Source organism: Schistosoma haematobium, chromosome 1 (assembly GCF_000699445.3).
Source record: "Schistosoma haematobium chromosome 1, whole genome shotgun sequence".
In the NCBI taxonomy this organism is placed as follows: domain Eukaryota; kingdom Metazoa; phylum Platyhelminthes; class Trematoda; order Strigeidida; family Schistosomatidae; genus Schistosoma; species Schistosoma haematobium.
The window spans coordinates 8,412,933-8,425,668 of record NC_067196.1 but is presented as its reverse complement, the minus strand read 5'-3'; the positions used below and the strand labels follow the sequence as shown (position 1 = coordinate 8,425,668).

At 37.6% G+C, this 12,736-nt stretch overlaps 1 protein-coding gene across 1 annotated transcript in view; it reads right to left on the bottom strand.

Annotated features, from left to right (window-relative positions):
• Positions 1 to 12,276, bottom strand: part of EML1 (Echinoderm microtubule-associated protein-like 1) — a 74,282-nt gene extending 62,006 nt beyond the window's left edge. The window contains exons 1-2 of the mRNA XM_051209355.1: positions 12,201 to 12,276; positions 10,902 to 11,096 (exon numbers count right to left, since the gene is read on the bottom strand). Of these exons, the coding sequence (XP_051073059.1) occupies positions 10,902 to 11,096; positions 12,201 to 12,207 (202 nt within the window). The 5' untranslated portion in view covers positions 12,208 to 12,276. The remainder of the gene's footprint in view (positions 1 to 10,901; positions 11,097 to 12,200) is intronic.
• Between the last annotated feature and the right edge of the window lie 460 nt (positions 12,277 to 12,736).

The window sequence follows — 12,736 nt, the reverse complement described above, 5'->3', positions numbered from 1 at the left end:
ATCGGTCTAGTTGCATTAATCTGAATGACTCAAGATTGCGTGCATTATGTTGAGGTGTTAGGTGGTTGGAAGTAATCGGCAGGGAGCTCTCGACCTAAGTTTAGTGCTAATTCAATGGAATACAATCAACACTGAAAGATTAGACAAATATGACATTAGTCATTACTAAATATTCAGTCAATTGTAAGTATTTCAGTCCTATAAAAAATTCAGTAGCAACCTGAACAACACAGATTGTGAAGCTGGGTGACATGAGTTGAGATTCAATGAGCAGTATTAGTTCCGTCGAGATTGTAGGTAAGTTTTGGTGATGATTATCAATTAACAAGGAAGCTAGCTTGAACAAAGTATCCTGCCGACCACCTACAACCATCCAGTAATCCTATATCAAACAGCCATCCTCAGTGCCTAAGCAGCCATCTGATCTCAGTTTAGGTGTTATCTTAAGTAATCAAGATGACAAGGTCTATTTCGTTACCTCGTGTACTAGATGTAATGGAACAAATCAACAAGAATATTCATAGTTTACATTATGAACTAATCTTAGTCAGACATCTATTGAAAACCAGAAAGTACTGGAAAATTATTACGTCCTAGTGTGGAACTCCTCATCAGTATACATTTAAGACCCTACTAAGGGAAGAATCAATGACCAATGGAGCTTAACCATGCCGGGTATAAGGCAGTTATTACCCACCGATCCCACTGAAAGGTGGTTGTACAATCCTGCGAACTAGTTAAGGGTACTGCGTCCGATCCCGTGGGAAAATGTGCGCGCTGCTGAAGAGCCCCATAACATGATAAGACAGTTATTGATCTTCACTAATTCCCTATGGTAACAATTCAATACTTATTAAAGTGTTAATTTATTTTACTGATCGCAACGATATGAATCAAAGGTATATATATATATATATATATATATATATATATATATATATATAACCCTTGAAATTTATAAAAACTTAATGTTGCAAATGCAAAGGAGAGAAAAATGGAGAAAATGAATAATCATGGTAACATTTCTTCTCGAACAACAACACCATTATCAATACTGAGTTTTAACAGAAAGAAGTTAGAAAAACACCAACTACAATAAAAGTATATATAGATGAGTGCATGTACACAAAATTCTTAATAGCCATATATATATATATATATATATATATATATATATATATATATATATATATATATCATGCATAAGATTTTAATATGCAATGAAAAACTGAGCAATAGGTAAGAAAGCCGACTGATACATACAATATATCCAGAGGGTTGAAAGAAACTATATAGACATTTGCACACATACACACACACATACATACACGCACACACATAGAAACAAAGAGTATAATTATTATGTACACCCTTGAAAAATAATAATCATCATCATCAGATAAAAATGGAAAGTATTAAAACCAAAAAAAAGAAAAAAATTGAAATAATTTTGTTTTACTGAAAAAGAATAATATAGAAAAGATAATAAAGAATAGATAAGACAGCATATACAATTCAATTGTATCAGGGTAATAAGGCTAAATAAATCTAAAAGCATCTATGATGATGATGATGATGATGATAATGTGCTTATTATTGATCCATTCCAATTAACTATATAAACCAAATCTAACACTCATCATAATATTAGTGTTGTATTGATTCCAGTTTTTTTAATTTTATATAATTGTAAAACTAAGCAAAATTTAAAAAAAAAGAGGCGGTTCAAGATTGAATTCTCAAAATAAGACATGATCAAAATGTCGTTGAACTAGATATTAAAATAGAATTAAAAATTTAATGAATTCAATTATTCTAATGTAATGTAAGACGTGGAAGATCGATAACTTTCCATTAGATCGTTGTTGAATTTTTGAAGATTAGATTCGACAGTAATTCTTTTTTTTTTCTTAAAAATTCGATTACATGTTCAAGTAGGTGTTATATTCGAATGGAGAACAAATGAATGATAACTGTTAGGAGTTATTTATGAACTGTTATTATATATATATACACTTATTGGATAACTATTAAGTAACTAGATTATATGTATATTTATGTTCCTTTTATCATAAGCTTCCATTTGATCTATTGGCCCCCAAATGCCCTGGTACGGCCGAGAGTGGGGAGAGTCCGCTTTCCCTCTCCAAATCCTCTCACATGGCCACGTGTATATAACCTCTGCCACGGAAGTCCTACTGACTGCCTTCTCGTGGCGATACTGTTGTTTACGAAAATGAGAGGACAAAAAGCGAATGTCCAGCGCTTTAACCGGATCCCAAAACAATGGTGCACATGGGCTCCAGTATCCTGCGGGAACAAATGGCGTATGAACCAATCGTTGGTCACCGGTTACCATGAGACTGCATCTCCTTACGATGATCCACTGCCTTGTGGGTTAGACCTTTAGGTCAAAGGCTCAGGGTGTGGCCCCCTAAGTTAACCACCTGCTTCGGTCTGGGCACCCGGGCAGTATCACAGCCTACACAAAAATATGATGAACTGCCTATAATTATGGAAACTACTTTACTTGCTTCAACTAACAATCAAATTATTATTATTATTATTTACCACATTATTCACCCTCTTTTATACTTATACAGCGGCTCGTCTTTGGTTGAAATTCGACTGTATCTAAACGTCCTCGAGTCACTGCCTGGCTGAAAATTTTATGCTACCACCAAATACGAATACTGAAGCAGTTTTTCTGAAACCACGTGCACAATTCAAACTGGCTGCCTTCAACGTTCGCACACTTATGCAGGTTGGACAACAGATAGGGCTGGCTATGTCTTTGGAAAGTCTTAATATCGATGTCTGCTGTCTATCCGAGACCCGTATTCAAGACTCTGGTGAAGTAATACAAATTCGCTCTCCATCTGTCGCTTCGAAAAGCTTGTTTCAGGTGCGCTTATCCGGGGACCCTGTGGCATCTTCATTTGGTCTCGCTGGCGTTGGTGTCGCACTAAGCGCTAGAGCTGAGGCAGCACTAATCGATTGGATCCCCAATAACAGTCGGTTATGTGCTGTTAGATTAGAAAGTTCCATCAAAGTGAGAAATCGGCGTGAGAAACGATGTCTTTTCGTCATCTCCGCCTATGCTCCGACAGATTGCAGCCCGGATACAATCAAGGATGAGTTTTACCACCAGTTATCTGTTCTTCTCCAGAAAGTGCGTTCGACAGATATTGTAGTACTAGCCGGAGACTTGAATGCTCAGGTCGGGCGTCTAGGCACAGAAGAGAGTCGTTTAGGTGGCTGATGGGGACTCGTTGGTCGCAGGTCAGATAACGGCGACCGTATACTGCAACTGTGCACAGACCACAACCTGTTTATGGCTAGCACTAACTTTCGGCACACTCATCACCGATGTGCCACCTGGCGTCCTCCCTCTGCATCCCAAGCATGGACTCAGATTGATCACATCGCGATCAGCTACCGCTGGCGTGGTGGTGTACAAGACTGCCACTCCTTTTGGAGTACCTATCTGGACTCTGACCATGCCTTGGTCTGCACCAATCTTGCCTTACTTTTCAGTGGCCAACGAAGTGACCGCCACCAACGGATTGATGTTAGCAAGCTGGTTGCAACTTCTGTTGCAAATAAGTATCGAACCGAGCTAGTTTCTAGGCTAGCTACCACTCCACCGAAAAGTATAGATGAGCATTGGTTGCAATTGCATGACGCCATGAAAATAGCGGGTACAGTCAGTTGTGGGTTTGCGAAACGTCCCGCTTATAAGCACTGGGCTTCTTCAGGTTCCTTACAACTCATTGAAGCCCGTCGGTCTACTCCGTGTGACCGTGAGTTTGACCACAAACGAAGGACGTTACGTAAGGAAATAGGGCAAAGCTTGCGTAAGGACCGAGAAGCCTGGTGGTCGAAGTGTGCTAATGAGCTGGAAGCAGCAGCTGCATCTAGTAATTACCGGAAGCTCTTCCAACTCATCCGAGCCACTGGCAGCAAGAAGTCTGGTGTGAGCGAAACAATCTGCGAGGATGGTGGGATGCCAATCACTAACATCCATAGACGTCTTGGACAATGGGCAGAATTTTTCGAAGGGCAGTTCAACTGGCCTGCTGCTCCGGCAACATCGGTCAGACTGTCCTGCCCTCCATGGCCGGTGACGACTGATCCACCAAATGAGGCGGAAGTCCGCAAGGAACTCCAACTCTTGAAGCGTTACAAATCACCTGGCCCAGATGACTTACCTCCGGCTCTTTTTAAAGATGGTGGTGACTTTCTGACTAAGGAATTGACAACGTTGTTTACAAAGGTTTGGGAACTAGAGAGTGTACCAACGTCATGGAATGAGTCGATAGTTGTCCCTATCTTTAAAAAGGGTTCACGTCGTTCCTGTAACAACTATCGGGGGATAAGTCTACTTCCGATTGCGTCCAAGCTATTGGCTTCCGTTGTACTTCGTAGGCTGTTCAAAACCCGAGAAAGATTGACTCGCGAAGAGCAGGCTGGGTTTCGTTCTGGTCGAGGATGTATTGATCATATCTTCACCCTCCGCCAAATGTTAGAACACCGCCATACTTATCAAAGGCCGACAATCGTAGTGTTTCTTGACATCAGGGCTGCCTTCGATTCGTTGGATAGAACTGTTCTCTGGGATTGTCTATTGAAGAAGGGTGTGTCTGAGAAGTTTATTAACATCCTAAAAGCCCTATATACAAACACCTCAGGCAGAGTGAGGGCATACAACCACTTTTCTCCATCGTTCCATTCGAGCAGTGGGGTTAGGCAGGGTTGCCCAATCTCACCATTCCTCTTCAACTTTGCCATCGATGACATTCTGGAAACAGCTCTGATGGATGTGAGTAATGGTGGTGTGGATCTGTTGCCTGGAGAAAGACTCCTCGGCCTTGAGTATGCGGATGATATTGTCTTACTGTGCGATAATGCCCAAGGCATGCAATCCGCACTTAATCAGTTGGCAATCAGTGTCCGTAGGTATGGTATGTGCTTTGCACCTTCGAAGTGCAAAGTACTTCTACAAGACTGGCAGGATTCTAATCCTGTACTCACCCTAGATGGTGAGCAGATAGAAGTAGTCGAGATGCTCGTGTATCTGGGTAGCTGCATAAGTGCTGGTGGGGGGTGTGAGTGATGAGATCAATGCACGTATAGTGAAAGTCAGAGCGGCTTATGCCAATCTTGGTAATCTCTGGCGTCTTCGTGATGTCAGTCTAGCTGTAAAAGGTCGGATCTACAACGCGTCGGTGAGAGCAGTTTCGCTCTATGCTTGTGAAACCTGGTCTCTCCGAGTTGAGGACGTTAGACAACCCTCTGTGTTTGATCATCGTTGTCTCTGAAGGATTGCTGATATCCGGTGGCAACATCATGTCAGTAATGCGGAGGTTCGGCATCGTGTGTTCGGGCACAGAGATGATAGTGCAATCGATGCCACCATCTTGAAACATTGACTTCGGTGGCTTGGACATGTTCTACGAATGTCGTCCCAGAGAATTCCACATCGTGCATTATTTGCGGACTCGGGGACTGGTTGGAAGGAGCGGAGAGGTGGTCAGTGCATGACATGGTGTCGTGGCATGAAAGAAAGCTGCAAAGGACTGGCTTCTGTTGGTCCTTCACGACTCCCTGGTTGAAGTCCGAGAGATGGTGCTACACAGTGGCTAGAGACGTTATCAGATATGGCTCAGAATAGAAGCCAGTGGCGATCCTGATGTAACCTTCTTTTACTTCATAAAAAGTGGTTGTGTCTCCCTTAACTGAAAGATTTATTCTGATTGAACCTTTCCGTTCCCTCATTATTACTACACTACCTTACACCAATCTCTTCGTTATTGTTCTCCTTTTTTTACGCTCCTTACCTTTTTTTCTCTTCGAATTCTCATTGTTTTGTGTGGCACATATATATTGGCGCTCTCTTGTACCAATATTTATGTGTTCAAATAAACTATTAGTGATTCTTCTCAAAAAGATTCGTCTTTTGGATTAGGTTAAGGCTATGAATAGTACAAGGGAATCGTACCATCCAACATATCTGAATCAGGGATAAAACTTTCTCATTGCATAGGTAAGCCATAAAATTTGATATTTCTGGTGAAAATAACTCGTGATTGGTTACTGAGCAAAGACAAACAGCCACTACGTAATTTGTACAATAAGTGAGTATTTTTATACTGTAACCCGGATTTCTACTCTGGATTTCACTGCATGTGAACTGCTTGTATTTGTGCCCATAAAACTAATGTCTCGTGTATAATTAAGCTCTCAACCGATGGTCATAATTGTGTATACCACGTGACCTAGTGAGACTGATTTAATGATATTATATTATCGTATTTCGTGTCAGAAGACAAAGCGTAACTTTTTCAACATTACATCGAAAGGTTTTAAAAAAGATTCTCAAATAAACCGTATAGTTCACACAATGACTAATGAACTTAGGAGAATATCAGTAGTTCTGGGGAAAAAACACCTTACGCAACTTCACTTATAAACTTTAGGACTTTACTCAAGACATCAACAATTCACATTGTAGTCGTTATAACAAATTTAATTAGTTGTGAAAATAATTTTTATGTAATATCTGACATGATATTGATAATCAAAAGTTGAAAAATTATGGTCAAGAGATGAAGTTTATCATACATTTATTTTATTTATTTAAACACATAAACATTGTTCAATAAGGCACCAAATATATATGCGCTAAACTTCGCCATCCGATTTGTGTGAGAAAAGGAATATTGGCCGAGTGACCGAACCGAAGCAGATGGTTTTCTTGGGGGCCATATCACCAGCCTTTCACCTAGAGGTCTAATGCACAAAGCAGTGGAGCAACGTTAGATGTAATTCCATGGTAACCGGTGATCAACAATAGGTTCATACGCCATTTGTTCCTTCAGAAGCTTGTAGCACATGTGAGTCATTGGTTTGGAATTAGGATTTTCCAATTCCTCTAAGTGGATCCTCCACATCCACCAACCTGGTCAAAGCGCTACACATTCACTTTCCGTCTTTTCGATTTCGTAAACAAAAGTAATGCTACGAGAAGGCAATGGACAGGACTTCTCTGGCAGTAGCTGTATAGACATGGCCGTGTGAGAGCATTTAGAAAGGAGAGCTGACTCTCCTCACCCTCGGCCGTATCAGGGCATTTGAATATTGTTGAGGGAAAATATCATTGGTAAAATATTGTCAATAAGTAATATTTTAACACATCAACTCATATTATGACAAATTGTTTAGTCGACAATATATATAGGAGTAGTAAATTTACCTCATACTCAACAATTAATTATACAAACTACAGATCGATTAACGTTTAATACAACAACAATAATGATAATAACAGATCAACACTATTGAGATGGTGAACAAACAACTATAGTCAAAGTAATGTATATCATATTCAACACACAAGGATTAATATTTATTTATATTAAGAGTGCTATATCTACAATACATGTTAAATGCAATTTACAATCTAATTGAAAATTAGTTGTTAAACCGATTTGAAATAGAGAAGACATAGTCCCACTAAGGTTTAGGTCATATACACGTGATGCATCAATCTTTTTCTTATCCATATATAATCCACTTAAAGCAATGAGAACTATCTTAGACTTTACAGATATTGAATTATTAATAATATTATTGATAAATAATAGGGCTTTCTGAAAGGACCGGGTATACTGGTGGTCATAAGGCTAACTAATACTTCTAATACTACCACAAAAAACCAACACGTACTTTTTCAAAGCTATCTAAGCAACTTTCAAGATACTGATCAAATGAAAGTTGAAATTGTCAGAGAAACAGATCATGTATCAAGATAGGAAGTGACCTCAATTCAACTCACCAAGTACAGATTTATAGATTTTTCTTTAAGCCATACTATATGTAAGAGGACTAATGATACCACCTGGTTGGTAAAACTGAAGTGAGTAAGACGAAACTCGAACCTGTCACCTAGTGGTTGAAAGTTGAATGTCTTCACTATTAACCCACTACTCCATTTTATAGTTGTCATTACGGTATAAGTTATAGTTCTTTTTTAAAAGTACTTCTACAGTAGTAATATTTTTCTAATAATCTGTTTTAAAAATAAAATATCTATAGGCACAATGCGCCCTATACCCAACCATAACAGACAAATACAAGAAGGGATACAAAAGTGAGTCGTCTTAAAATACTACAATTTACGATTATTATAGACGAAATTCACTGTGAGGCCAGCTTAAAAGATAAATATGCCATTACCAGATTATTTCGTTTTGATTACGAAACAAGTGTTTGTGACAGCGGCACCCAGAAGGAAGTACGTCAAAGAAGACTGATAGCAGACCACAGATTAGATTAATGCATATTTCATGGAGGACGGATAATTGGAAAAGATTAGTATATCCTGGTGTAAAATTATAAATATACTAACGTTTTTTATTGTGACTAATACTTCCATTCAACTCCGTTTAGTTGGAATATAATTTCGCTCCTGTTCAACCATGTTCCGAATGCTAAACAACAAGAGTAGCAGAATTGTATGAAGAGAGATCTTAACGAAGACATACTGATAACATCGTTAAGTGTGAATCATGTGAACTTATACAAGTGTGAAAATTGTGATGAATATAGAGTCCATGTAGGATAGCTGTAGATCTACAATTTCAAACCACTGGTACAGGTACCCTTCAATATGTTTTAAGAGCGAATGGTGTATGAACTTATGTTGACAACTCGGTACTAGCCAAATGAATCCCTTGACATTGTTCCATTGCCTTGTGGGTTGAAGCTTTTGGTCAACAGATTAGAAGTTCCAAAAAAATATTCTGCTACAATTAAACGCTCAGGTAATGTAAAGTTAAGTGTTGTAGTAGACGAGATGAACCCATGTATGATAAAAGTCATAATTTTTTATGCCAACCTGAATCACAATCAGCGTTGTCGCAAATTTTGAACGCACAATTTTGTAATGTGATTAGTTTTATCAAACCTACTCTTTGTGAGAAAATAATGCTCTTTATAATGATAATGTCTCTTTATAACCCGAAAATCGACCACAGTCGTTTCTGAAAATTTGATGAGACACAGAATTTCGAAGTGAGGCACTGTTGTGGAAGTTTTGTATTTCCTAGCACACTGTAACTTCCTTGATGAGTTACTAAGTTTAACATGACTTATTGGCTTGGAATGTCATCAAACATGAATCAGCATAGAAGCTAGTAACTATCCTGTTGTAGTTTTTCAACGTGTTGGTTAGAAACCAAAGGATTCGCCTTCCAACTTGTTTTATTATTGTATCTATTACATGTTTTAACTTTTTACTTCTGTGTGATATGATCATTAAGTTCTGTGACGTATTTTTTAGGTTCCTTACAGCGTACTAATAATCTTTTTGTGTTGTAAAATAAACGTTACATCCATTCTTAAATTTATCTATCTATAATCGATAAGTGAATGGCAAATTAGAATTGAGAAATTAATAACAGATAAGATAAAAATATAGAAAAAACGCTAAAATCTAATCTATATAAATCAATGGTGAAAGATCTTGCTCAGTAAATGTAGAGAAAGAAAATTATCGACCAATACGTAGCTAGTTTAAGACTTAAGGTGTTAATTCAAACGATATAAACTAGACTGTAAAGTGCTTTGAGACTGGTCTCACTACATTCAACAGGTGTAATGGTATTAGGTTAAGGATGCATTATATTTAAGAGAACAATAAATACCATTGAAAAAGTCTATAAAAACACGGGCATGATTAAGAAATGTATTCCTCTCGGAAAAAAATAAACAGAAATAAATGAACGGTCTTACTTAATTTACTCTACACCCTGAAAACACCCTTGATACGAATATGTGGTCCAACTTATACATTCAATCCCTCAAAAGTATATAGTTGGTGAAAATGCAAATGCTTGCTTCATCCCAGTTAAGAACACTATGTGACCGTACACAGACGTTATTTCATGAGTCCTTTAGTAAAGAGTATAGTTCTCAGTAGGATAAAGACTAGACAATACGAAAATTATTACGACTTAATGGTTGGTCAATGTAAGCATTCTAATCCCGAAGGTCGATCATCGTCTGGATGACTCAATGATGTTGCTGGTTGTAGGGACGGGTGACGAGTGTTTAAGTTACCAAGGATACCAGTTTCCATGAGATCTTAATTGCTTTTTTTCATGAGTATGAACTGCAATTGGTGCAGACCGAAAATCTAACAAACTGACTTATCCTCCTTGTTTAAATCTTCTCATTATGAATTTCCTCAACCCTAGACTACTTCGAGTTAAAATAGTCAGTGTAACAAAAATGTAAGACGCATCAAATGACTGAAAAGGCTAACGAAACTCTATGCGTTAAAACAGATCCTGCTGAAAGTATGAATTGAGGCCTATGCATATCACTAGTAAGTTCTGAAGTTAACAGGGACCTGAATATTAGCCAAGGACACACTGAAACGCATTTTTAGTACTATAAGCAGAAATATTAGAAACAATAATTATTTCTAGGTAATCTGGAGCATAAAAAGTGACAAATTCAAAATATTCTGCAGACGCAAGTCATATATAGTGATATCGTGAAAATGGAGGCCGTAACATATCTACCCTTTAAGACTGGAAAAACTTAATTCTACAGGTAGGACGCTATTAGAATCAAAAAAGCACTTTGATTTGAGGCGTTTCAATTTCAACTTCCATCAGATATCAAATATTTTAGAATCCAGTTATATCAATTAGCTACTCCCTACCTTTGAATTAATTACTGTAGCTTCATTGGAAAGCGGTCATATATAGATACATAAAAAATGTACTAACAACACACTGATAATATAAGTTCTTACTACTATAGAGTGAGTAGCAATTAGTATGTTACTAAAAAGAATATTGATATGCAAAAATAAAGACATGAATACCTACCATTATTGTGCAAAACTGGTCTTTGAGAAGAATGCAATTTCATACCTCTAGCACTTTCCAAAAGATTTAAGCGACGTAGACAATCAGCCAAAGAGCTTCTTAGACAAGCTAGTTCATTGGCTTGTTCAGCACTTCGTTTTTCCAAATCTATAACACGGTCCTGGAGACCAGCATTCTCCAAGTTCATTAATTCAACTAAATGTTTTTTAAATTAAGAATAGAACTATGAATAAAAATGATCAAATCATCTCAAAGTGCTTGTTAATTCAGCACGTCACATAGCATTAGCATAACAAAAAGAATAACAACCAGTACATCACAGAAATTACAGTAGTTCATATCCTAATGTACAAGGTTCCTGGAAAACTTTATGAGTGAATAACATGGATCTCATATTTAACTACTAGTTCGTGCAAAACTAGGATCTTTGCAGTTGAGCTAGTACCTGTAGGAGTACAGGAAACGAAAGATTGATGCATAGACATCTGATTGTGAAGTGAATCAGTGGTTAAGGCGTCCGACTTTCAGTCACTAGGTTACAGGCTTAAAACTTACTTGTTTCCATCGATTTTAGAAACCATGTAGTATCCCTAGCCCTCACACTACATTGCTCAAAGCTACTTTTACGAATCTGTATTCCGTTAATCTTGTTTGGCACATACATATCTGGTGTCCATATGTACCGTATTTTGCGTTTTAAATAAAAATTCACCACTATGATTAAGAGAGATGATGTAAATATCGGTACTTAGGTCGTTCGAACAGATCCAACCTCAGTGCTGTTAAATCGAAGGAAGTGATTATTTCATACAAGTTCGTTGCCAACAGAGTATATGTATCATTTACGTTAGTTTCTGTATTGCTTTCAGATGAGTTTGGTGTATAAAACACTCAACTGAAACAGTGCACCTAAGGCCGAAAACAATGTCTTGTGAAAAATGCGACAGAAAGTAGTTTTCTAGAAAAGTGAACTTCGTGGAGTAAATCTGAGTATATTTTTAAGGACCTATAACTCGTACGAAATATTGGAGTAAAGTTTTCCACAGGCTCAGAGAAGTCGGTATCTGAATTTCCAACCTACTATAACTTTTTCTGGGATTTCATCACATGTTTCTCAAAAATTATACAGTGAACCCTCTAAACCTGGATTTTTTCACAGTGAAACTAGTAGAAATACGATTAGAGCATTGTTTTCGGACAATAAGCTACATAAACACCAATTCACGTTAAACCTAACCCATGGGAGGAAACACGTTTTTACGCGCTGACGATAAAATAAATGAAAATAACCACACTAACCATGCATCCCTTAGACGTTCTAATGTAGTTAAATTAGTTGCAAGGTCGTAGGTTATTGACCTTGGTACTTTAAAACCACCGTAATGAGTGTTGTTCCTTATATAATAAAGACAGGTTTTATGATTAGATACAAAAAGCAGTAGTAGGTTCCTCGAATATATATGATATTATCTGCACATTGCAAATTTATGTACAAAGTCTGTGTCGATTAATTTTTGTATGATCACTTCTGTTCGTTTTAGTATTGTTTCAGGTCATTGATGACGCCCGACGAGTCGATTGTATTCAACTACCTCCAATTGTTTTGGTCATTTCGGTAGTTATTTTGGGTCTGTGTGGGTAGGTTTGCGTCAGGATAGTAAGGTTTCTGGAACCAGCAATTATTACATCACCACGGAGAAAATTAGTTGACCATAGTTTAAAGGATGAGGAAGTAAAATATTTTAATTCGAATAAGCTAACAAAAGACGATCACTGAAAATTAGTAACGCAAACAGTATGAACACTCAGAAGTGTAGGAATAATGCGTAAATGAA